The sequence below is a fragment of the Moschus berezovskii genome, chromosome 21 (genome assembly GCF_049115385.1).
Source record: "Moschus berezovskii isolate FMDL1 chromosome 21, NW_MosBer_1.0, whole genome shotgun sequence".
NCBI lineage: Eukaryota > Metazoa > Chordata > Mammalia > Artiodactyla > Moschidae > Moschus > Moschus berezovskii.
The window spans coordinates 37,241,530-37,268,117 of NC_142480.1; the positions used below are offsets into that span (position 1 = coordinate 37,241,530).

Consider the following 26,588-nt stretch of genomic DNA (forward strand, 5'->3'; position numbering starts at 1 on the left):
GGCAGAGGTGGCGGCGGCGGCGGCGGCTCCAGGCCGGCCCGGGGCGCAGAACTAGACTCGTAGAGCCCGCGTCGCGCGTTCTGAGCGCACCCTCCCCGCCGCCCGCGGGGGCCGCGGCCTCCCGCCACCCGACTCCCGGGCCCTTGCCCGGCCCCGGCTGGGCTCCCGCCCGCGTGGGGCAGACGGACGGACGGCTAGCCCCGCGAGGGCGCGCGGACTGCCGGGCGGAGGTGTCGGGCAAGGAGGAGGAGACGGAGGAGGGGGCTGGGCAGGGGCTGGGGCCCGGCGAGGAAGACATGCGATTGGTGACCGAGCCGAGCGGACGGACGGCGCGCCCGAAATGCAGGTGAGCCCGGCGGCCGAGGCCCAGCCCCGAGTAGGCAGCCCCGCGGCGAGCGCCCCTGGGGGCCGCCGTCGGCCCGGGCTGTGCCCTCTTGGGTCTGTGGGGCACCCTGGCGTCTCCCAGACCCGCTTCGGGGTCTCAGATCTGACCGCCCCCGTGAAGCCTCAGAAATGAAGCTTTCCCGCTCCTCCCACCGCAACAAATTCCAGGTGGGCTAGCTGGGACCCCGGAGCTGGGGAGGGGTCCCCGTCCTGCTTGTCCTCTGCCCCTCCTCCCATCCTGAGCACTGGGCGTCCTGGAAGGTAAACCCCCTGCTCAGCATTGGGTGGCTGCCTCTTACCATAGACCCCAGACACCCCCAGGCAGCCCGAGTCTGCTCCAGGCACCCCTGTGGATGCCGGTGGATGCAGGTCAGGGACCAGGTTTCTTCACGGGTACCGGGCTGGGCGCCACCTGGCTCCCCTAATGGTTAGGAGCAGCTCCTTTCCAGCTCCTGCCCAGTGATGGGGTGGAGAGGGGAGGCCCGGGGTTAGAGGAATGGAGGAGAGGGAGTTGGGGTTGAGAGGGACCCAGGAACCATTGAAGGGCCTCCCCTTTGTCTTCAGCCCCAGCTTCTCACTTCCCCCTGCCCCACTTTTCATTCTGAAGCACGGCTGGTGGCATGTAGGACCCAGCTGAGAATGAAGGGGCCTCCTTCTCTCCCCCGACCTCTGTAAGGTGGGCTGTAGGCTTCCTACTCCCCTGGCACCTCCAGGCAGATCTCACATAGAGGTGGGGTGGGGCCAGGCCCAGTGGGCAGTCCCCTCCTGTCTCTTGCCCTGAGTCTCAGCCCAGCTCCATCCAGCCCTGGTTGTACCGGCATCTCCTCTTTGTTCTCAGAGGTCCTGGGGTCGGGGTGGGGAGTTGGGGCATCTGGGAGGTTGGCAGCAGCTCTGCCTTGGAGGGGTGGAAGGGCAGGAAGCCCTGAGGTGGGGGCAGTACCATCTGGGCAAGCCCCTTCCCTGCCAGCCCACCATCCTTCAGTCCTCTTCTGCTCTCGGAGCCAGAAGGTGCGCAGCCCTGCCTGGCCCGTGGCTCCAGCTCAGCCCTGCTGGTCATTATACGGATGGCTTCAGCACCGGTGCCTCCCATGCCCAGGGAGCTATAAGCCCTGGCATCCAGCCTTCCCACACCCAGCGAGGAGTGCTGTGCGGGAAGGGAGGGTCAGCTGCTCCCAGACCCTTTGTCCTTGTGTGGCCAGGAGGGGCCAAGTGCCCACACCTCTAGGAAGGCACCAGCACCTGGTCTGCTGGGACAGCTTGCCTGCCCTTCCTGCCTTCTCCCCATGGCCTGAGGCGGGAAATGGGGATTAGCAGGCAGGAGGGAGAGGCCAAGAACTCCTCGGAACCCAGATAGGGGCTCCAGGCAGCACCCAGCGGCCCCTCCTGGAAGGAGGCTTAGCAAAGGCGAGGGCGGGCCCCTTGTGGTATTGTTGTCTCCACCCTCTTTCCCACTCCCTGCCAATTTAAGTGTAAGGTGGGCTTTGGGTAGGGCTTGGTCAAGGCGGCAGTACTCCCCCATGCCTGGAGTTAGAGTGGGTCCCCAATGCAAGGGGCCAGGTTTGGGGGGATGGCTGGGTGCTCAGGGCCAAGGCATCATAGTCTGTGAGCCAAGGGCAATAGAGAGACTACCCTACCCTTGCAGTAATCTTTGATCCTAGGAATCAGTTTCTCCATCCCCTGCCTCTGAGCACCCATTTTTCCTATACTAGATATTATTTTCTAAGACCCAAATTCCAGCGGGATACCAAAAAAAAAAAAAGTCTTGTGAGGGTGGGTCATTGTTCAGCATAAAGCCAGACAGGATCCCTGGCACCAGGGATGGTTCATCTGGTCTGCTCTCTGGGTGCCACTGAAGCAAATGGTGAGCGGGTGATGACTGGGTCTGGAGGGTGGGGAAATTCACTCCTGCTGAGAAATGAGACAGTGCGGTGATGTGCACAGGGTCCCGAGGAAGCGTGAGGCAGTGTGTCCGACGTGGGCTTGAGGAAGTGGGTCCTGTGGGGCTAGAGAAGGGCCAGGGAGGCCATGGGTGGTGGTTTCAGAGCCAGAGCCTGGTTTTGCTGGCGGGGTCTCTTAGTTCAGCTTGCCTGTGTGTAGCACTCTGTGGAAGGTGGGTGGCCTTCCAGCCTCAGGGGCCTCCCGCCTCCTGATGGCTACCTACTGATGGCTCTCTGTCCCATTTTCACCAGTCCCTTTACATATCCCCCCTTACCTGGCTTGCTTCAGCATTTCTACCTAGAAGCTCTTCTCTTCTCCTGGCCCCTCCTCTAGGAAGCCTCCCTGACTGCTCCTCATCACTGACCCTCTTCCCCCAGTCACCCACGGTACCTGGTTTGCACCTAATATTGTACCGATTCATCCATACATTTGTTCTGCACATCCTGGTTGAGATGCCTGCTCTGCTCTGGACTAGACCCTCCCATGGCCCCCATGGATTGTCTTGAACACTCTGGGCAATCCTGTACCCGTCCCCAGGGCTCCCCTGCCTGGCCTCTGGGATAGGGAAGATTCTGGGAGGCACCAGGGAGCAGCTGGTTCTGGTGGCCAAAACTGTCAGGAGGAGACACAGTATCTTCAGCCTGTAATGGATGGGCAGAGGTAGGTGCTGTCAAGGATGCCCCAGGCAGGGGTTGGGGAGGGCCCGGGCAGGGTATTCATCAGCACACACGGGTACACAGAGAAGGATGGGGTTTGTTCCTGGGGGGCTGCAGCAGTCAGGGGTCCTCCAGGAAGACAGAGGGCCTGGATATCTCTTGAGGGAATAGAAGATTTGGCAGAGACATAAAGAGCAGGATTCTAGAAGCAGGGACGGTTTTTTGGTAGAGAGAGTGTGGGAAGTCAAGTTCATTTCCACATGCATTTGAGGCACGCTGCCCTCTGTTTATGTGTTGAATGACTATCCTGTGGACCCAGCAGAATTGTTCTGACAACAGTCCTCTCCTCGGGTGTGTTCAGTTCCTTCAACGTCATTTTATAGTGAGTGAGGCTGTTGAGTTTGGTCCCTGGAAGCAGATGCCTGGGTTCAAATCTCAGCTCTCCCACTGCCTCCCTCTGTGACTCTGAGCAAGTTATTGATACTTAATCTTTGGGGCCTTGGCCTCCTTACCCATCAAGTGAGGATAACAGAGGGCCATTATGAAAACTAAGTGTGTTCACATATGCAAAGCTTTTAGAAGGGTACCCAGTAAATTCTCCAGAACTGCTAGTTACTCCTAGTTTGTATCAGCGATGTACTGTCTGTCTTAGCCTTGTAGGTGGTACAGATATTTGATTTTATAGCTAAGAAAAAACAGAGAGTCAGAATGACTTGCCCCTGAATCCCTAGCTAACAAGCATGGGGCTCAGTCTAGAACGCCTTCTTCCTGACCTCTGGTCTGGGACTCTTGCTCACTGGTCCAGGCCTGGCCTGTTAATTAGTTAATGTATTTAGTATTACTACTGCTACTAATATAATGAATATCACGACCCTCCTCCCAACCTGAACACTAACATTTTAATAACGATATACATCTACTGTGTGTTTCTTCTCACCTCATCCCTTGGCAACCACTACCCTAAATGATCTATTTAGTATTCCCTTGCCTTTTAAAAATCATAGTTTAATATAGAGAAATTGTACCATTTTAGTTATTTTTGAACTCTGTAAAAGGAACATGAAACTGTGCCGTCCTCTGGAATTTGCTTTTTTCTTCAATGTTGTATGCCTAAGCAACTAATGATAGATGTAGTTCATTCATTTTCACTGGTGCATAATGTTCTGTTGTTTGCATTTATTCTTTGGTATATTTATCCTTCTTCTATTAATGGGCATGTGGGCTGTTTCCCTTTTTGCTCTTACAAACAATACCACGGTGAACTTTCTGGTCCCTTCCCTGAGACAACATGCAGAGCATCTCTGGGGGCACAGAGCTAGGAGCAGAATTGCTGGACTACACGTTGTGTTCACTGTCAGCTTTACTAGGAAATGTGCCACAGTGCTTCCCAAATTGGTTGGGCCATTAATGCCTCCCCCAGAAGTGACTTAGCAGCAGCAGCAGCAGCAGCAGCAGGAGATGAGTATCCCCATTATTCCCCGCACTCACCCACACTTGATATGGCCAGACATCTTTAAAATATATATATTTTATTTATTTTTGGCTGCGCTGGGTGTTCATTGCTTTTGTGCAGGCTTTTCTCTAGCTGTGGTGAGTGGGGGCTACTCTTCATTGTGGTGTGAGGGCTTCTCACTGTGGCAGCTTCTCTTGTTGCAGAGCACAGGCCTTCTTACAGGGACGTCCCAGACATCTTTAATTTTACTGACTGAATGAGTGTAAAACAATCTTATGTTATGGCCTTGATTTGCATTTCCGAAATTCACAGTTTCTAGTGTATGAAATGGGAGTTGAGATAGGCAACCGCTAGTGTGTAATGAATGCTCACTGAGCAATCATTCCCTTTGCACCTCAGTTTTCCAAGGTATTAAGATGTTGTCCGCACAAACCCCGAGCTCAGGGATGGGGACGAACAGTCAAGGAGTTCTCCCCAGTGGGTGAGAATGAAGGAGGAACAGGGAGCGCTCAAGTCCCTGCAGATTTAGAGCCAAAGGAGTCCTAGCAGCACTGTGTTCACCCACCGGATGGGCAGGGTAGGCCCAGCTTGGGAGGTAGAGGGAGAGTTTGCTTCATTATTTTAACAATGCAGAGCCCCCTGATAAACCCCTGGCACCTGGTGTGGTGCTTGGCCTGTCTGAGTGCTCAGTAAGAGTTTGGTGATCCAAGGAATGAACTCATGTATGTGTGTTCCTCCGTTCCCACCTCCTTGGTAAGTCCTCCGTGATTGCCCCTGCCCACTGAGCAAGTGAAGGATGGCTGAACAAGGTGGCTCCTGGGCATGTGCAAGGCCCCCAGGGGGGTTGAGCCGCACGGGGCTGGCAAACTAATTTGGAGCAGTTCCCTCTACCAGCCTGGTGCACCAACAATTGATTCCGCACCGTTTTCCCCGCCTGGGCCCAGGCCCCTGGAGCTGGTTAGAGACGAGCGACGGGGCTGGCGGAATAATTATGCCTATTTCATGTGACACCCAAATTGATTGCCACCAGGGTGACATTACCAGGGCATTGTTCCTTGTCTCCAGCCTCTTATTACATGTTATTAGGGTGTGTGGTGTGTGTGTGTTTTTCTATTTTTTCCCATTTCAGGGAATTAATCTCTCTCTACCACCTCCTCTGCTTTCCTCTGCAGAAAACCTGCTCATGGCTCCGGGAGTGGAGTGGGTGGGCGCCCGGGCCAGCAGGCTACCTCTGTCTGGTCCAGCATGGGGCTGCAGATGAGGGTGGGGACCTGGCCATGTCAGCTCTCTTGACTAGGGTGTAAGGTGGGGGTATCTCAGAGCTAAGAGGGGTCGCTGAGGTGTGGGCCCGGCAGAGAAGACTTCCTGCAGCGTCTCTGGTCCACAGTCTCTGCTTGCATACCTCTCACAACAGTCTGCTCACTCATTATCTACCAAGGCACATCTTCCAGGCTGAGCCCTCTGATTTTCCATTTGATTTGTTGTACTGAGCTGAATGGAGCTTCCCCGGTGGCTCAGCAGTAGAGAATCTACCTGTGATGCAGGAGCCACAGGAAACAGGCGTTCGATTTCTGGGTTGGGAAGATACCCTGGATGAGGGCATGGCAACCCACTCCAGTGTTTTTGTCTGGAGAATCCCCATGGACAGAGGAACCTGGTGGGCTACAGTCCATGGGGTCACAACGAGTCAGACACGACTGAAGCAACCTAGTGCGCGTGCACTGAACTGAATGAACCTCCTCTGTGACTCCAGGCAGGGTCTTGGCTCCGCCCTGTGGGCCTGCACTGGGCCCTTTGCACCCTCTGCTTTGCAACCTGAGAGATTTGCAGAGATGCCCGGGCCCTCCCAAGTTTGGGCTTCTCATGAACGCACAGCCAGGTGATGGCATCAGTTGTGACTGGGCAGAACTTGATACTGAAATTAGTATATATACTGGGTTGGGAAAATAGACTTTGGCAAGAGGTTGGCCAAGATTCAGTTGAGCAGAGAGGGCTTTGAACAGTCAGTGCCAAGAGAAGGCAAGGGTTTTTATTTATAGTTTGCCTGTCCCATGTTATAAATACCTCACTGGACCTTGGTTTGTGATGTACTGGGGGGTGGTTTTTAAGTCTTTTCCAGGGCAGAATAAATGCAAACCTTCATCTGTCCCTGACCTGGCCACACCATGAATGGAGAGGCTAGGGTGTTGGGGAGAGAAGGTGGCTGCCGTCAGGAGGCCAGGCCTCTTCCCTAATCCCAACCCCGAGATGCTGTGGGACCTTGGACAAGTCACTGATGCTCTCAGGCCTCAGTTTCCTCACCTGAGTGATGGTCTCTGGAGTTGTCATGCCTTTTGAGTTATACGAGCTCAGAGACCTTTGGCTAGTGAATTAATGGCCTGGAGCCTCAGTTTCCTCATCAGTAAAATGGGGCTAATGGTACTTCCATCACAGGGTATGTGGTGAGGGTTGGTGGGTCCGTCTGCAAAGCATTTAGTTGATGTGCTGCATATAAATGTCTCTTCCCTTCCTTCTCCTCGAATTCTTAGCCCCCAGCCCTGTGAGAGCAGTTTCAACCCTGCCCTTCCCTTTTCTAAGTGAGGAGTTTAGGGCCCCAAGACCGAAAGCCACTTGCCTGTGACTGTGTAGCTCAGCAGCCCTGAACCTGATTTGGAGAGAGGCAGTGTGTGAGAATGGTCAGGACCACCGGTGGCCTAAGTCCAGCTTTGCCATCGACTGTGATGGGCCTCTGTGCCCCAGTTATTTAATCTTTAAAACGAGGGTAATACCACCCTCACAGGACTGTTGCAAAGTGCAAGCAAGCTCATGTTTGAGCTCATATAACGTTAGCTTTGTGACCTGGAGCAAGTTACAGAACCTCTTTGTGACCTTAAGCGAGTTACACAACTTCCTTGTGCTTCTATCTTTTCCATCTGCATAATGGGAACAATAATAGGACCTACCACAACAGGGTGTGGTGAGGGGAAATTAATTTTCATAGGTAAAGTACTTGGAATAATGCCCAGCACACCCAAAGCCCTCTATTAGGGTTTTTCCAGTCATCATCATCATCATCATTTTTATGAGGTCTCTGACCTGCAGACCCCACAATTAGATCCACAGCTTCCCTCAGCTCTCCCATCTCAACCCTGGGTTTCTCAGGCTGTGACCTCCCCACTCTCCCAAACCCAAGGCTGGTGACCCTCCCAGGGGGGGACTGGGTGATTTTCAGACCTCCAATGCCTGAAATGCCCCAGCCTGAGATCTTCCCAAGGTAGACAAGCCTCTAAGACTGGAGCACTGGGAGAGGGCCCTGGGTGCCCCACAAAGTCAGGTTGGGGGGGGCGGCATTGAGAGGAGGTGAGGCAGGCGTGTCTGCTAAGCACCTCCCAAGGGGCCCCTGGCCTGGGTGTTGGAGGGGGCCCAAGTCCTTTGGGTGCACCTTCCTACCCCAAAGGTCTGAGTGGGCATCCAGGCCTGGAGAGAGATGAGAAGGGAGGTTTGGGGGTGCATGACCTGCACTTTCCTTGAGCCCCATCAGGCCTCCACATGGGTGCTTGCCTGCCCCTCCTCAATTCTGGGATAGCACCGGGCCAAACAGGAGTGTTGTCCACTCAGGCAGGCCCGCAGCAGACAACACGGACACTTCCCAGAATCAGTGGTTCCCTCCTGCCTCCCATAGGCCAGTTCTCTCACCTCGGAACAACCCTGTGGAAGGACAGGCAGAGTCCATAGTGGTCCAGGACTCATCCAAGACCACATGGTAGGGCAGGGTGCCCTGGCCAGAGCCCCGGCTAGGGACCTGTGAGTCCAGGACTGTTTGCCCACCCAGAAGTGGCCCTGCCTCACCCTGGCTCCTCCCCACCCAGCCAGCAGCTCCGGGATGGCAAGCCTATATATAGAAGCCTTTAAACACTAAGATGCTCTGACAATTAAAATTCATAATTTATCCCGCAAATGGCCTGGGGTTGCGAGCTGGCCGGAAGGCTGGCAGCTCTCGAGACCAGCTGTGCTTGGTGGGGTAGGCGATGGGGTGGGCAGGAGTGTCCCTCTCTTAGGTGGCACAGTGTTTGCCCAGGGCCATACAGGGGCAGTTGCCCTAGCAAATGGGCAGGCAGCCACACTGTGCCCAGGCAGCACTCTCCAGCCCGGCCGTGGCTGAGAGGCCAGGTGAGCACCTTTGGGAGTGGACTGAGTTTCCAAGTGGACCTGGGAGATGGGGCTGGTGGCAGTGGCGGGAGGAGGGGCTGCAGGCCCAGACACCCATACAGGCCACACACAGGTGCCTGCACACACACACACACACACATACACACACATCCTGGGGGCCCAGCAACTCTTTGCTGGAACCAAGAGCGAGAGGAAAATAAAGAATTATACACAACAAAGGACATGACCTCAATTTTCTTTCAGGTTGATTTTTCTCTCCCATGGGGGTGGCAGCTGAAAGAGGAGAGGGAGAGGGAAAGGGTGGGCTGACCAGCCCGGGAGGAGACAAATGGACGGATGCACAGCTGAGGTTCAGCTGCCTGCCCGCCAGCCTCAGTCGGTCCCGATTTCTCCTGCCAGAGCTCAGCCTGGGTGCTCACCCCTCCTCTCAGGGTTTCCTGTGTCCCCACCCGCTTGTGCTGGGAGGCAACCCTTGCCCTCCCCTGGCTCTCAGCAGAGCCCTGCACGATTAGACTGGCCAGGGAAGACCAAGTTTCCCCCATTAGCAGCTCACACCTTAAGCCATTATCAGCCATTCACACCTCAGCAGGGATTAGCCCTGGAAAGGCAGAATGGAGGATCTTTAAAAGGAGTCCAGGGACCTGGGTCAGGATTTGGGGTAGGAGAGAAGCAATTAGGAGCCCTCAGATGCTCTCAAAGGTTCTAGGACATCAGTCGCCTCCACCCTGCACATCTTTGCCCTCACTGTTCTCTTGGCTGAAAATGCCACCCCTTCTGCCCCCGACTTGGCTGGTGGAAATGTGTCTGGGTTTCAGCCTGACACCTCCTCCCTGAGGCCTCTATGAAGAGCCGAGACCAGGAGTTGGAGCTGTCCTGGGAAGCTGGCCCAGCAGCTGTGGTAGGGGCAGGATGCCCTCTGTGCCTTGAAGCTGGGCCTGGCACTCCTGAGCTGTATCAGCCTCAGCCCTGCAATGTGGATTGTCCATCTGGGGGACCCAGAAGTTGGGGGGGGCGCAGCAGAAGCTCCAGCAGAGGGAGAAAGGGACAGAGGTCAGCACACCAGCAGGGCCTGGTGGGGGGCACCCGAGATCCAGAGGGACCCCCCCCTGCGGAGGTGATCCCTTCTTCCTGGGGACTTGCAAAGAGCGGCTTGAGGTGAAACACCCCTGAGCTGGATTCTGAAGGCTGAGCGGGAGACCTCTAGGCATAGGCAAACGGTCTACCACTGCTGTGGGAAAAGGCTCCAGGATGGTGCTAGCCTGGGGGGCTTTCCAGACGGGCCTCACTCCAGTCCCACATGACCCTACTTTCAGCCACGTGGTCATGGCTGCCTCTGAATGGGCATGCTTACCACAAATGTGCTCTATCATTTCATGAAATGGATCCGACTACTCTGTGTCCTAGAGCTGAAAGCAAAGAAGGGACTTCAGAGAGGCAGGGATTTGGGGACAGGGCAAGTCACGAAGAAGCTAGACCCTGCCCTGCCTCCAACGTTCAGTGACCCAGCATAAGTCCCTTTCTGAGTAACTGACCCACCTCAAGGTGTGGTGGTGGGAACAGGATGTGCTCATGGCCCAGGACTTTTGAGCAGGTGGCGCTAGTGGTAAAGAACCTGCCTGCTAATGCTGCAGACGTAAGAGATGCAAGTTCGATCCCCAGGTGGGGAAGATCCCCTGGAGGAGGGCATGGCAACCCACTCCAGTACTCTTGCCTGGACAATCATGTGGACAGAGGAGCCTGGCGGGCTGCAGTCCATGAAGTTGCACCAAGTCGGACATGACTTAGCACACACGCAGGAAAGGGGCGTAGAGCTGAGTGGGGCCAGAGGTAGACTCTCTGAAGCCCTCAGTCTCCTGTCCCAGGTCTGTCTTCCTCTTCCCTCCCTCCTGCTGCAGACCCAGCCTGAGGAATGCAGCATGGCAGGGCAAGACAAGACTGTACATTAACAGCCTCATTCCTCAGTGAGGGAGCAACCTGTCACAGCTGCCCCGGGTCACACAGCCAGGCTGAGGACCCAGAGGGCCACGCATCCTGGGGAGGCAGTGGGCACCTCCATGGTGAGGGATCTCATGTCTGCGTGTGCTGGGGATTTCCCTGCGGTCCCTGAGGAACACTGAGTGGGAACACCATGAAATATTGATACCATAAACCAAAAATAACTGAACCTTCCCTCCTGTGCTGTAGTCGACCCCAAATTAGGTAGGTTCTAGCATAGACAGTGGCAGCAGGCAAAGAAGAATGGTAGGGTGGGGAAACACTGCAAAAATCCAGTGTGTTCAGCATACCATTATCTGAAAGTTGGGGAAAGGGCTTTGTCTGATTTAAGGGGCAAGGTCATACCCCACTGGGTTAGTGGGTAAAAAAATCCACCTGCAATGCAGGAGACCCAGATTCAATCCCAGGGTCGGGAAGATCCCCACTCCAGTATTCTTGCCTGGGATATCCCATGGACAGAGGGGCTGGCGGGCTGCAGTCTATGGAGTTGCCAAGGGTCTGATACAGCTGAGTGACTGAGCATGCAGACACGTGGACACAGATGCACCTATATTCAGCTACCTAAGTTCCAGTGCCTTCCCTCAGCCTTGCGCTGCTGGGACACGCCCGCCCCTCCTCCGGCTCTGGCCTGGCCTGTGTGTCTGAAAGAAGTCCTGTTTCACTCACGGTAAATCTTGGCACAGGCAGCCTGACCCGCAGAACAGGAGGCTCTGCTGCCTCCTGGCTTTGGAGCCAAGTCAGAGTCAGATGTATTCCGTTTTGGAAGCCTCCACCTTTCTCATCTGTAAAATGGACAAGAAATATCTTTTTGAACGCTGGGTGAGGGTTTCTAAGACGGTGTGGATAAAGCCTAAAACCTAGCCTCTAGCAAGTGCCCTGCAGCTGCTAGTCCACCCCTTCCCTAAGTGCAGGCATCTGATCAGTTTCCATGGGTCAGGCTGGGTGTGTGGTAGTGGCATGCCCACACCCCCAGGGGCCTCAGATGCTGCCTTAGGAGACAGAATGACCCCTGACCTTCCTCAGGGGTATCCAAGTCCACCCATGGGTCATCCCATGCCTCTTCAGTCTCCATCAGCTGCTCCCTCCAACCCTGAGCTCCAGGATGTGTGCTTAGTCGCTCACTTGTGTCTGACTCTTTGCGACCCCATGGACTGTAGCTTGCCAATCTCCTTTGTCCATGCAGATTATCTCCAGGCAAGAATACTAGAGTGGGTTGCCATGCCCTCCTCCAGGGGATCTTCCCCACCCAGGAATCAAACTGGGGTCTCCTGCACTGCAGGTGGATTCTTTACCAGCTGAGCTAGCAGGGAGCCCCAGGGGAACAGCCCCAATGGGAGGCCCCAGCTAGGGATGCCACCCTCAAATAGATCCTTCCAGCCCGTATAGAGCTGCAATTCAGGGTCCGAGCCCCTACTGCTCTTCATTCCCTACATGGGTTTGAAGATGTTGTTGACTTTCTAGCTGGAGAAGATCCAGCTTCTGTGAGGGAGCCCTGGCATCCACCCCTCGCCCCCCACCCCCGTACTGCACAGCTGGGGAAAAGGCAGAGAGGGGAGGAGTCCTCCAGGGCACTCAGTGGAGTGGCTGGTGTGGGGAGCAAGAGAGCCAGACCACATCTGCCCCTGACGTGAGTGGCAGGCGGCCCTCTGCAGCACAGGTCTGATGGCACAGCCGCCCCCACCGCTCTGGGGTTGGGAGGACACAGACGGGCTGCTGTGGGCTGTGTGTGCTGTGGCCCAGGCATGGCTCTCCTCTGCCTGCCCACCTGCCAGCCTTCCATGTTCATTTCCTTTGTATTTATTGGGCCAATTTTTAAACTCTTGCCCTTGTGGGAAGCCCTTCAGGGGGCAAGGATCCAAAATAAAACACTGATTAAAATGTATAAAACACTTCTCCTGGGCCGCTGCAGGAGTAACCAGCGGGATTGATGGTGCCAGGGCAGGCGGGAGCAGCGTGTTGCTCACTCAGCAGGTTTGGTGATCCCCTCAGACACCAGCCTGCCGGCATCCCTTGATGACAGGGACCCCGTGGGGGTGTTAGATGGGGAGACCAGGCCCAGTGTGCTGTGCTAGCGTGTAAAGCCATCTTAGCTCCTCTAGGCCTCAGTGTCCCCATCTTCCCAGTGGCACACTGGGAAGTGTTTTATACATTTTAAAAGGTGAGGGAAGAGGCAATTCGGAGGATTTGTCTTTCTGGAACTGTCCATTCCTTTGTGGGTGTAACTGCTAGGCCTGCCACCCAGGGCAATGCTGACCAGCTTTTTATCAACATATTTGAATCCCCCAGGTGTCGCTTTGCTCAGTGGACCTGCTCCAGGGTCAGCCTCATCAGAGTGACTTCAACCCCTGCAAAAACTCTCTCATGCACACACACTTCCTTCCAGAGAACATTCAGTAGAATGTTTTCTGTGCCACACCTTGACCTGAGGCTGCAGACACACCATCTGCCCACACGCACCTTACTGTCTTAGTAGGTGGGACAAATGCACCCATGAGGGTTTGATCCAGGATTAAACATATGACACAGGAGAGGTGCCAAGTGCTGAAGATTTGGAGCATATTTCCCTCTTTGCCCAGGTCACTAGGAAGCTCCAACCTTTTACCATTACACAGGATTTTGTGGCATTCTTTCTTGACTGGCTTGCCTCCTTTAGCTTTATCTTATCATCTTGTAATATCATTTTGCTGGCCATTGGCTCAAATCATTTTTAGAATGCAATGTGTTATACATCAGTTACATAATGTCATTACTAATAAATGTAAGGTGCTTCAGAGTTGTGGGCAAGAGATGACTTTTGATTGAGTAGATCAAGGATGGCTTCATGGAGGAGGTGGCCTTTGGGGTGGATGTCACAAAGACTGCTGGGGCTGTGAGGCTGGGAGAGATCTCCAAAAGGAGCTGGTTTAGAGGCAGGCATGCACAGGATAAGGCTGGGATGCCTGGGTGGCTTCACTGGGGGGAATGGTGGAAGAAGAGGGAGATGGGTAGGTTGAGACAAGGCAGTGGGGTCTTCAATGCCCGATTCTTGTCTGTATGAGGGTTTTACCAACATCTCAATGTACCCTGTGCACTCACTGCCCCAATTCTCATTCTCTGGCATCCTCTCCAGCAGCCCCCACCCCACCCACCAGCCCAGCCTGAGCCGGGTGCTAAAAGTCCTATTTACCTCTCCTGGTCCCCAGGCTCACACCACACCAGCCCCAGCTGCCGTCCCAATTACTTATTGATCGTCTGTCAGGATGTTTGCTTTTCTGGTGGGTCATTGGAGCGTGTGTGACTGTGGAAAATGGCCTGATGGGAGTGGGTGGGGGAGGCCAAACCACAGAAAACTCTGGAGAGAGAATGAGAGGGGATGAGGGAAGTGGGGGCAGTGGACAAAGCCCTTGAGAATAACAAAACCTTGCAGATTTCCTCACATGTCGGTGACACTAGGAACCCTCTCTGCTTAATCAGTCGCTTAGTCGATCAACAACCAGGAAGCGCCTGTCAGTCCTGGGAGACCGTGGCACACTGGGAAGTGAGTGGTGTCACTGACGTCTGACAGACCAGAGTCCTGGTCCCCAGTCTACCTCCTCAACTGGCTGGGTGTCCTTGGGCAGCTGCAAGCTCTCCAAGCCCCAGTTGCCTTAAGTGTTGAAGTGTGGGTGACAAAAGTGTAGCTTTAGAAGAGGCTGTGGGCAGGTGTGGGGAGGAGCTTGGAGGGGTGGGAGAAGGCCCTGAGCTGGGGCAGAGAGATGCGATCCTCCCTGCCTGAGCATCCCCTTCCTGCAGTGAGGCCCTCTCGGGGTCATGGATGTGGGCTATATGGATGGCAGCAGAGCCCCAAGGGTGCCAGGCTGGGTGGGATGGATCTTCACCCCACGAACAAAAGGGCTTCGGCTCGGACCCCAGAGACCATCTGGTCTAACCTCTATTGTTCAGGGAGTCCAGACTAGTCTTCCCAACCCCCTAAGTACTCTGCTGGGCCAATTTCCCGTGGGGTGGAACAGAGACAGAGGAGAGCATTCTGGGCAGAAGTGGGAGCAAATGGCCTCTGAACTCACGAGGAGAGAGTAATTGTGTGTGTGGGGGTGAGTTCCCGCACACCCCTCACTCACATCACCTGCAGCCTGTCCTCAAGCGGATCTCCCTAGTCACCACCACCCACATCCTGCACATTCCTCGGGACCCAACTGTAAGAAGCCTCCCATCCCCAGTGCTACAGTTTGGGGCTGCCTGTGCCGTCCTGGGCTCTGGGGGTCTGAGTGCTCCCTCATCAGACAGGACCCTGGTACTCCGAAGACAGTGATTGGAGCCTGGAGAGACAGACAGATGAAGCCTGGTTGGGAGGGGGCAGTGTTCTTTGGAGGAAAGTACACTTCCAACTGGGCATCAGAAGAAGCTTCTCAGAGCAGTGGACTCTGAGTTAGGCCTTGAAAATGGGGCTACACATGAGGGAGGGGCATTCCCGGAGGAAAGAAGAGCAGGATCCTGAGCTCAGGAGCCTGCATGGGTCACCATGGGGACCTGGAGGACTGTGAGAGTTGCAGAGGTTCCATGGGGAGGCCTCAGGGCTGGGTCCTGGCTTTCTGGAAGGGGGTGCCCTCCACTGACCCAGAAATCCCATGGGGAGCAGACTCGCAGACACTGGCAGGAACCACTAGGTATGCTGGTTGCCCAGGGTTCTTGGCTTCGGGCTCAGCACATTGTTGATAGGGAGGGGGCCATGGTCTCTATGCCTGGAAATGCTCAGGCCGAAGGCTAAGAGGATGGACCCGAGTAGCCTCAAAAGCCCTTTCCCAACTGAGGCCCAGATGTGCTGCTCTGTTGGCCATTCCTAGAGGGCTCAGCCTTTGAGCCCCTTTGATCCCCTCTGTGAGCCCTGAGGGCAGCTCGGCAGGTCTAGATTTATCCCTGATGAGCACCAGGGTAAGCTGAAGCTCAGGGTGCCAGGTGGGGGGTGGGATGCACGCTGGGAGTCCCATTGCCTATAAATGAAAAATGAAAAGGAGGTGGATACAGCCTAGGGTGCCAATTCCAGGATCACCAGAAGTGACCTCACCCCTTCCATGAAACCACTGGATCCCAGGGATGTAGGACAGTTCTTTAGAAGGGCTCTGGGCAGGGTAAGGGGCAAGGAGGAAACAGCAGGAGTTCCTCTGACCTGGGTATCTGGACTTCATTGTGTTGACAACCCCGACAGGTGTCATATGCCACTCTGGACCCCTGCCTCTCTCTCTGGGTCAGGGACATCCTGACGGGGCAGGATGGCACAGGGGCACACAGGGCTTCGGGCGGGGGACCAACGAACACTGTCCTCTAACCACCTCCTCTGTCCTGTGCTTGCTCCTGGCCGCAGGTGAGCGAGAGGATGCTGGCGGGGGGCGCAAGGAGCATGCCCAGCCCCCTCCTGGCCTGCTGGCAGCCCATCCTCCTGCTGGTGCTGGGCTCCGTGCTGTCAGGCTCGGCCACGGGCTGCCCGCCCCGCTGCGAGTGCTCCGCCCAGGACCGCGCAGTGCTCTGCCACCGGAAGCGCTTCGTGGCGGTGCCTGAAGGCATCCCCACCGAGACCCGCCTGCTGGACCTGGGCAAGAACCGCATCAAAACGCTCAACCAGGATGAGTTTGCCAGCTTCCCGCACCTGGAGGAGCTGGAGCTCAACGAGAACATCGTGAGCGCCGTGGAGCCCGGCGCCTTCAACAACCTCTTCAACCTCCGGACGCTGGGGCTCCGCAGCAACCGCCTGAAGCTCATCCCCCTGGGCGTCTTCACCGGCCTCAGTAACCTGACCAAGCTGGACATCAGTGAGAACAAGATCGTCATCCTGCTGGACTACATGTTCCAGGACCTGTACAACCTCAAGTCGCTGGAGGTTGGCGACAACGACCTCGTCTACATCTCCCACCGAGCCTTCAGCGGCCTCAATAGCCTGGAGCAGCTGACGCTGGAGAAATGCAATCTGACCTCCATCCCCACCGAGGCGCTCTCCCACCTGCACGGTCTCATCGTTCTACGGCTGCGGCACCTCAACATCAACGCCATCCGGGACTATTCCTTCAAGAGGCTGTATCGCCTCAAGGTGTTGGAGATCTCGCACTGGCCCTACCTGGACACCATGACTCCCAACTGTCTCTACGGCCTCAACCTGACGTCCCTGTCCATCACGCACTGCAACCTGACCGCTGTGCCCTACCTGGCCGTGCGCCACCTGGTCTATCTCCGTTTCCTCAACCTCTCCTACAACCCCATCAGCACCATCGAGGGCTCCATGTTGCATGAGCTGCTCAGGCTGCAGGAGATCCAGCTGGTGGGCGGGCAGCTGGCCGTGGTGGAGCCCTACGCCTTCCGTGGCCTCAACTACCTGCGCGTGCTCAACGTCTCCGGCAACCAGCTGACCACGCTGGAGGAGTCGGCCTTCCACTCGGTGGGCAACCTGGAGACCCTCATCCTGGACTCCAACCCGCTGGCCTGCGACTGCCGGCTCCTGTGGGTGTTCCGGCGCCGCTGGCGGCTCAACTTCAACCGGCAGCAGCCCACGTGTGCCACGCCCGAGTTCGTCCAGGGCAAGGAGTTCAAGGACTTCCCCGACGTGCTCCTGCCCAATTACTTCACCTGCCGCCGCGCCCGCATCCGGGACCGCAAGGCCCAGCAGGTGTTCGTGGACGAGGGCCACACGGTGCAGTTCGTGTGCCGGGCGGATGGCGACCCGCCGCCCGCCATTCTCTGGCTCTCGCCGCGCAAGCACCTGGTCTCGGCCAAGAGCAACGGGCGGCTCACAGTCTTCCCCGACGGCACGCTGGAGGTGCGCTACGCCCAGGTACAGGACAACGGCACGTACCTGTGCATCGCGGCCAACGCGGGCGGCAACGACTCCATGCCTGCCCACCTGCATGTGCGCAGCTACTCGCCGGATTGGCCCCATCAGCCCAACAAGACCTTCGCCTTCATCTCCAACCAGCCGGGCGAGGGAGAGGCCAACAGCACCCGCGCCACCGTGCCTTTCCCCTTCGACATCAAGACCCTCATTATCGCCACCACCATGGGCTTCATCTCTTTCCTGGGCGTCGTCCTCTTCTGTCTGGTGCTGCTGTTTCTCTGGAGCCGGGGCAAGGGCAACACAAAGCACAACATCGAGATCGAGTACGTGCCCCGCAAGTCGGACGCAGGCATCAGCTCCGCCGACGCGCCTCGCAAGTTCAATATGAAGATGATATGAGGACTGCGCGGGGGGCGGGGACCCCCGGGCGCGCCGGGCGGGGGAGGGGCCTGGCCGCCCTCCGCGGGCCTCCCAGCCCTTCCCACCTCCTCCCGACCCCTCCGCGCGCACACTTTTTCTCCCTCCCGCCCCGTCCCCTGCTGCCCCCGCCGGCCCTCACCGCCTGCCCTCTTCCTACCAGGACCTCAGAAGTCCAGGCCTGGGGACCCCACCTACACAGGGGCACTCGTTGACGGACTGGAGTCGGAAGCTGACGAACCAACATGCGGCAGTCAGTAGTTCAATAAAAAAGTTACGAACTTCCTCTGTAACTTGGGTTTCAATAATTATGGATTTTTATGAAAACTTGAAATAATAAAAAAAAAAAAAGCTATTTCCTATAGCTAGTCGGAATGCAAACTTTTGACGTCCTGATTGCTCCAGGGCCCTCTTCCAACTCAGTTTCTTGTTTTTCCTCTTCCTCCTCCTCCTCTTCCTCCTTTCTCTTCTCTTCCCCTGTGGGGAGGGATCACTCAGGAAAACAGGGAAGGAGGTTCCAGCCCCACCCGCCTGCCTGCCCACCCCGCCAGGGCGGTCACCAGGAGCAGGTTGGGTGGTGGGTCTGGGCCCAGCTCTGGGCTGGCTGTTTGCAGAGAGTGAGTGGAGGGGACAGGGCTGCCCAGTGGGGATGAGGGCCTGTCTGCTGAGCTGCCAGGCAGCACTACTGCCAGGGGGCAGGGGGGCCTGGCTCGGGTGTGGCTGAGACTCTGGACAGGGGCAGGGGTCCTCTGGAGGACAGCACAGTCAGTGGAGAGAGCCGGGCACCGAGGCCTAACTCTGGTCCCAGCTCTGCTGCCAACTTGCTGTGTGGCCTCGAACAGGTCATCAACCCTCTCTGGGCCTCAGCCTCCACATCTGTATAAATGGAAACGCTACTCCCCGCCCTGCCTACCTCACAGGGCTGTTGTGAGGAATTGATGAGATGATGTATGTGAAACACTTTGTAACCTGTAAAGCGCTGTGCACATGTGTGGGTGACTGTTCTCATTATGGTCATTATTATCTCACTGTGGGGGGCAGGGCTCCTAAGGGATCTCCATGGGGTCAGGGTTGGGGGCGTGCCAGGGGTTGGCCACCCCCATGGACTTCCAGAGGATTTGCCCAGGACAGCTGCCCAGCGGTGACCACAAGCTTTGCCTGCATGGCTGGGGCTCTAGACCCCCAGGGGAGTCCTAAGCCCATGAGCATCATCACTTCCACCCACTCTGGTGTTGTGTCCCCCCAGGCAGAAGCCTCTTGCAGCTGACCTGGACCTTTCCAGGGACTGGGAACACCATCTCTTTCCAAGCCTTCTTTCCATAAGCATTTATAAAATGCCCGCTTATGCCACTTCCCGTGTAGAGCACCCAGTCTTTGAGGCTGGGGAAGGCAGTTCTGGGGCTGTCCTGAGGACTGCCTGGACCCAAGTCTTGCCTCATCTTCCACCAGGCTTTACTCTGAGTTTACCCTGGGCTTTGAAGGGTTCCCAGGCTGGGATTGGGATCCACCTGCATGTGAGCTGACCAGGAGAGTGAGAAGCGCCCCGTTCACTCACACCAAACCGAGGTGCTCCAAACTCAACTCTGGAAAGGGATGTTCTTGGAGACAGAAGTGCGAAGAGCCAGGCAGGTCACCTTGTAACTTTCCCGGAATCCATGCGCTGGAGAAGCTGGGGCAGTAGCTCCTCCTGCAGACCACGTGCTCACTCCCCTACCTGGGACAGGGAGGGGCCCCAGGTTCAGAGATGATTGCCTTTGCCCCTCCAAGTTTCCCCTTTCTCCTCAGGTACTCCTTGGATTCCGCCCCACAGTAGGCCCAGGGCGACCCTGCTGCCCATTAACCCTAGGACTAGGGGAGAATCCAGCGACGCAGGAACCCGTAGCACAGGCTTAGCTGAACTTGAGGGTGAGGGGAAGCAATAGACGAGTCAGCCTTCGATATCAAGACACTTCTAGAATGCAGCTCCTCCAGTCAGAGCTCCTCCTGGGGTTCACACCCCCCACCCAAGCTGGCATGAACTAGGTAGTGGCATGCCTGGTGAAAGTGAAGGTGAAGGTTGCTCAGCCGTGTCCGACTCTTTATGACCCCATGGACTGGGGCTCGCCAGGCTCCTCTGTCCATGGAATTCTCCAGGCAAGAATACTGGAGTGGGTAGCCATTCCCTTCTCCAGGGCATCTTCCCTACCCAGGGATTGAACCCACGTCTCCTGCATTGCGGGCAGATTTTTTATTGTCTGAGCCACCAGGGAAGCCCAACAGCATGCCTAGCACCTTCTAAACCAAGCCTCTGGTGGGATGGCAGGGTGAGCAGAGTCTGGCATGGAGTCAACACTCAGTCACTTCATTCATTCAGTTTACAGACATTCCCAAGAGCCGGCTCTGCTCCAGGCTCCCAGCTGGTGTGGTCTTTGTATACTTGTCCACATCTCCCAACCACCACCCTAGACTGTCCCTGGCTCTGGGGAAGCCTCAAGCCCTCTGAACTGAGGTTTTATCCCTGAGAAGAAATAGGATCCTCTCTCTATATAGGATCCCCCCCCAGGATGTTAGTGTGGAAAAGGTGGCTGGTCCCTGGGGGATCTGGGGCAGCCTAGACTAGTGATGATAAGACTCTGAGGTTTGAGGTCAGATCTGAGTTTGAGGTCTTATTCTAGCACTTACTAGCTGCTTGGATTGTTTCTTAACCCCTCTGAGCCTCTTGGTCTTCTCATCTGTAGCATAAAGACAATCTTATGCAGGTCATTAGGAGGTGAAATGAGGGAGCATAGGTATATTTGTTGAGTGATGTAGTGCCTGTGCTGTGGTAGGTCGCTTCCGTCATGTCCAACTCTTTGGGACCCCATGGACTCTAGCCTGCCAGGAGAAGGGGGCCCGCCAGGCTCCTCTGTCCATGGGGAATCTCCAGGCAAGAATACTGGAGTGGGTTGCCATGCCCTCCTCCAGGGGATCTTCCCAACCCAGGGATCGAACCTGGGTCTCCCGCATCTCCTGCATTGGCTGGTTGGTTCTTTACCACGAGCGCCACCTATGTAGTGCCTGGCACTCAGTAAACCCACTGCCAATGGTGGGGAAGATCATTACTGTTGAGTCCAACTCTGCTGATGAGCCAAGACCAGAGAAGTTGGGAGCTTAGCCAAAGTCACACAGCTTCTCAGTAACAGGACCAGCTCTGGAAGTTCTAGAGCTGCAGACTTCTAAGCCTGGCTCAGGGCTTCTCAGGACCAGGCCTGGGGACCCCCATCTGGTAGGAGACAACTTTGGGGAGGCCAAGGGGAGGGAGAGGAGTAGTTGAACATGGTGGGTGGCGTGTATGCAACAAGAGGCAAGTGGTCTCACATGAGGCTCAAGAACCCAGGAGCCCTATCCATCTCCAAAGAGAGACCAGAGTGCAGGCTCTCTGTCACCCCAGCCCTGATTCCCTGGTGGGCACTGTCCTCACGCAGAAGGCAGCCAGGGAACTGTTAGTTAGCTCATCTGGGGTTCTGGGATCCTGGGGGCCTCACAAGGTTCTGGTAAGAACAGGGCCAATGTCTTATTGGCTATTGGGAAGGAACTGGACCTCTGAGGAAATTCAGGGCATGGGAAAATTGTGAGGTTGTTTTCTGATGGGAGAGAGAGTCAGTTCAGGGGAATGTAAGCACCCTGGGTTGAGGAACTGGGTTGGCCCAAGCAAAGGAACCTGGACACTGGGAAAAGTCAATGCTGGGAGCTCGGCAACCTAGGTTTTAGTGTGGCCCTTTCCTAACCATGGGACCTTCACCTAAAGAATATTGAACTCAACTGCTGAAAATCCTGAGATTTAAGGTGGAATAGCATGGAAAGTCAGGCTGAAGGGGCTACTTTCTCCACGACCTGACAGCCTCCGACAGAGAAAGAGTAGGAATGGATACCACTCACTGCATGGCCCCAGTCTGCCTCAGACCCAGTGGGGTTGTGGGCTCAGAGTGTCCTTTCTCATCAAGCCCTGTAGAATACTGGCTGCTCTGCTCATGTTTTACCCTGGGTCCAAGCTACTGGGGAAAAGGCAAGATACTAAATCCTGAGAGTTTAGCCTGCTTCCCAGAAGACCAAGACTAGAGACAGCTTCCAGCAAGAGACAGAATACCATAAAGAGGAGGGGTGGTAAGACTGGGAGCCTCCCCTTGGACACGCAAGTGGACTGGGCCAAGGATAGCGTTGAGCAGGGTGAGTATTCGAGGGAGCAGCAAACGCTACACCCCTCCAATCCCGACCCCAGTGTACCCCTCAGAGATGGAAAATAACCTGCCTAGAATCACACAGCAGAGTGGTGTTTGGGGCATGGACTTTGGAGTCAGGCAGATCTTGGTTCAAACACCGTCTCAGGTGTGGCACTTGTGTGGTATACAGTAGTGGCCACTTTTATCAGCATGATATCGTTATGGACACGCAGAGAAGTGGTGGTTGAACTACTGTGTGGGGAACACGATGGGGATCCCAAAGAGCTGGAACTCCAGTGAAGTTAGGGTAGAAACCAAACCTGGTCATATCCTCTGATTTTCCGCTGGAGGCTTAGGGCCCCATGTGAGGAGCGTGGTAGCAGACTCTAAGCTCTCACCCCTGACTGCCCAGGATAGAAACAGTGGCCAGAGGAGCAGTATAGACCCTGGGCAGCTATTAAAGAGTCCCAGGGAACCTTGAGCCTTGAACTCAGGGCCTGAAGTCATGGGTCGTGAGGTCCCAGGAGCAAGGTCAGAGCAGACCAACTGGAGTGAAGTGATTTATTGGGGCCTTCACAGAACCTGCTTCCACAGTCTATCAGCTTTCCTGCAGCTCTCCCCCGTTTGATGTCCCCTGATGACATGATAGCCTGCACAGGGCTGAAAGTCATCCTCAGCTCCCATTCCAAAATCCAGCTTCAGCTGCCTTCTTAATCTTCCTTGGTAGGTTCTCTGATCTCTTCATTCACTGTCTCCAGAGGAAAAAAAGCTGATTGGTCACCGGCCAGCCAATGTCTTAGCTGCCTCTGAGTCAGGTGTTCATCTCCTGTCCAATCAACTGAAGCCAGGGAGCTCCACCTCATCCAGACCGAGTCTGGGTAAAGTCGGTACAAAAAGGGCTCAAGGACTATATTAGTTATCTGTTGTTGCTCTCCAAAACTAAACAACCATTCATTTGTTCCCAGCTTCATAAGCTGGGCAGGTTTGGTCAGGACCGCTCATCTCTGTTCTGCCTGGTGTTAGTTAGGAAACCCTGACTGGGGCTGAAAGATCCAGGGTGGTTTCTGGCCATGTCTGTTGTCTCAGCTGCGGAGGCTGGCAGGCTTCTCTCTTTCCACACGGTCTCTCCAGTAGGTTAGCCGGACTTCCTTAAGGTAGCTCAGCGCTCCAGGAGAGCTAAATGGAAGATGCCAGGTCTCTTGAGGCCTAGGCCAGAAGTCCCACAGCTTCACCTTTACTGCATTCCATTGGTTAAGGCAAGGCCCACCTAGATTCAGGGGTGGGAGGTGCTGCAAAGTCACATGGTGGAAGGGCATGCTGGCTGCGAGGGTTGATGTAGCCGCCGATGGAAGTCATCCTCCCCAGGAATCTCCATGGAAAAAGGTGCCTTTTCCCCTTCAGGAACCGCTCACCGGTGCACAGATCTCTCTACAAGTTTACCCAGGAGCAGGGGTAGCTCAGCAGTAAAGAATCTGTAAAGAGTCAGACATGACTGAAGCAACTGAGCACAGGGGGCTTCGTGATGGCTACAGACCTATAGATGGATCTACAGCTGGTAAGTAAGAGCCAGGACTTGAGCCTAAGTTTGCTGCCCCTGGCGCATTGTTCTTTCAAACAGAAGCAGGTGGCGGGGACACCAGTGATAATACAGCAATCACAGTAAGAGCTGTTGTTTCTCAAGACCTGTGCCAGGCGCCAGGTCAGACACTTCATCCGCATTTCTTAGTTTATCCTTTCACAAGCATGTTCCCATGTGCTGCCTTTCAGATGAGAACACTGAGGTTCGGGGAGGAAAATTGGTCCTAGGGTTTACCACCAGGTAGGTGACAAAGCCAGGAGTCATACCCAGGGCACAAGTACTTCATGGCAAAAGAAAGCAGGTCTCTACTTTGAGCCACTCTAGACTCAGGCTTCTCATCTATGAAGTGGGTTCAGCCCCATCTCCTTCTCCAGCCCCTTTCCTTTGCGGGATGGGAATGATTTGGTGAGGGAGAGTGTGCTTTGGCACAGGTGTGTGAGTACATGGGTGGGGGTCACGACTGAAGCTTCTGCTGATCAGTTCTGCCTCCTGGCTCCCAGTCAACCAGACATCTCTGTGGGCTCCTGAGATCAGAGCATGATACACGGCCCAGCAGCCATTTCTAAGGACCCAGCAATTTGGCCCTGGTACCTGCCAGGCAACTGGGGACTACGGGGCAGGAGTCTGAGATCAGTGGCCATGTATCTAAGTCCTGGCTCTGACTGCCTCAGGGAACTGATTGCTTAGCCTTTAAAGGGATTTACAGACTCCTCATAAACCTATTATGGCTCATTCTATACTCCAGCCCAGGCCAGGTGATTTCTGGGTCTGGGAAGGCTAGGCTGTGGACTTGAGGGCCACAGAGACTGAGGGATGCCACAGGGTCTCAGCCCCAGCCCCCTTCTCTCCCAGTTTCTTCACACCCCAGCCCCTGTGCCAAGTCATGCCCTGGACGTGACCCCAGCAGGAACAGAGCATGGCTGTCCCTGTACTTCCCACCAGCTCCCCCCGTCCCTACCCCGTCACTCCCAGTCTGGGCTGAGACACACCACCATGGAGACAGCCAATCCTGGGGATGGAGTGACAGGATGCTCCGGGGGAACAGAGGAGGGGGAAGAAGCTGGAGATAAAGCTGGAAGCAAAGGAAAGAGAAAGCCAGGCAGGCGAGAGGCCTGCTGACCCTCTCAATGGTCCTCCACTCCTAATGTCCAGAGCCGAGCCCAGAGCAGTGATCAGCATGACTGTCTCCCTGTTTGATGATGAGGAATACGAGTCTCAGAGAGGCTTAGCCATTGTTCAGAGTTGCACAGCTAAGACGTGGCACCTCACAAGGCACAGTGTGTGCTCCCATTTTGCAGATGAGCAAACTGAGGTTCAGAGATGGGGAGTGACAGGTCCAAGGTCATAAACTGAGGCAGTAGTAGCACCAGCTCTGACTCAGCTGACCTGGAGGGTGGCAACCACTGTAGCACCCAGAAAGCTTTCCCCTGGGAAGCACAGGTCGGGCTGGCCCCAGGGGGCACCCAGCCCCAGAGGAGGGGGGCAGCTGGAGGCCCTAACTTTGCTCTCCAACCAGCAGAGATTTACATAGCTCGTTAGAAAAATACAGCGTCGTAAACAGGAGAGACACAGGCACAGTAAACCCTCACCCTTCCCATCGCCTGCCAGCTCTGGGACCTCTTTCAGTTCACGCCAAGGGCACAGGGAGCAGCCCCAGCTGGGAAGGGGTGTGTAGCTGCCCCGGGCAGCATGGAGCCGGGTTAGAGTGAGGCTTTCTGTGTGTCTGTCTGCTGGGCTCTGTCCAGTGCCCAGCACCGGGAGAGGAAGACACTGCTTGGTGTGACCTTGCACCGGTCCCTGGGCCGACCCTCCCAAGTGCCTGAGAGAGGACAATACCAGCTGGGTTTCCCCACTCCTTTCCAGCTTCAGGTTTCCCCCAGAACTCAGCAGTGTCTCCTGTCGCACTTCCCTGCCCCCACACTGCTGCTGAGGCGAAGCCGAGTTAACAGCCCTCTAGCACAACGACATTTACTGCCTAGCCCTGCGCCTGGGCCCATAAATCCCCCTGGCCATGCGCCATACCGACTGCGCAGTCACCTGGAACAGAGGCCCACGGGGCCTGCCGGCCCCTTCACTTGCCCCAACCCTGGCCACCTCAGGCCCACTTCCTCAGGTGCCTCTCAGTCTGGAGCTGGGACAGCCAAAGCCCCCAGAGGCCCAGCCATCAGAGCACCCATTCTCACACACACTAGAGATCACCTTATATCCTCCTGGGGGAGCCTACCAGTCTCTTGCCACTTGGGGTCCGCCCTTGTCCCTCTGCGTCACCTTCCTCTCTCTGCACAGATAGGGTTGGACCAGATGGGCCCCCAGAGCTCGTCTAGGCAGGACAGCCCAGGAGGAGTGGGACAAGACCCTCTGCCAGAGTCTAGGCGGACCACAGAAGTAGGACTGGTGGAAATCTCTGCCACCCGAAGTGCCGGGCAGGGCTGCCTGGTCGGCCACTGGCTGGCACCTGGCTGGCCAGGAGCCAGGAGAACAGCTGTTTCCTTTGTCCTGCAGGGCAGCTGGAAGGGACAGGGACATGGCAAGGTTGATGGGCTCCTGCAGTTGCCCAGAGGTGGAAAGGACTGCTGGAAGGGTGGGCTAGATGGGAGGTTGTTCTGAGGTGAGGCAGAGGGCTGAAGAGGCCATGACGGGCTCTCAGGTCCTAGCTGGCCCCCAGCCCTCCTCCCTAAAAAGGAAAGTTTCCCAATCACACTGGCAGGCAGGGGAGGATGGGGCGGGGAGGTGGCTGAGGGAATAACACCTGTAAACACCCAACAGCTGTGGGGTCCGGAGTCCCACAGGCAGTGGGGACGTAAGGGAAGGTTACCATTTCATAAAGAGAGCAAGCAGGGGAGAGAAAAGGTAGGTCCAAGCTTTTCAAGGGTCCCAAGGCCCTCAGCTCCAGGTCCCCATGGCTTAGTTTTAGAAAAATCTGCTTTGAACACTTCACACCTGCCCTTGAAGCCTTCCCTGCACAAGGGACAGAACCCCTGATCCTGGTGACTCTCCGTGTTTCTGGGGGAGGGAGGGCAGACTTGCGTGTGAGGGGCTGGGG

The 26,588-nt window shown here is 56.0% G+C and overlaps 1 protein-coding gene across 5 annotated transcripts in view; it reads left to right on the top strand.

The window, feature by feature from the left end:
• The window catches only part of LINGO1 (leucine rich repeat and Ig domain containing 1), a 216,223-nt gene extending 197,443 nt beyond the window's left edge, over nucleotides 1–18,780 (top strand). For 3 of the 5 annotated variants that reach the window (XM_055418100.2, XM_055418103.2, XM_055418104.2), the window contains one exon: nucleotides 15,914–18,780. In XM_055418100.2, coding sequence (XP_055274075.1) covers nucleotides 15,914–17,770 — 1,857 coding nt within the window. In that variant the 3' untranslated portion in view covers nucleotides 17,771–18,780. Of the gene's footprint in view, nucleotides 1–63; nucleotides 347–534; nucleotides 553–15,913 lie in introns of those variants that run through there. The other 2 variants (XM_055418102.2, XM_055418101.2) reach the window with 2 other exon arrangements.
• The last annotated feature ends 7,808 nt before the right edge of the window (nucleotides 18,781–26,588 follow it).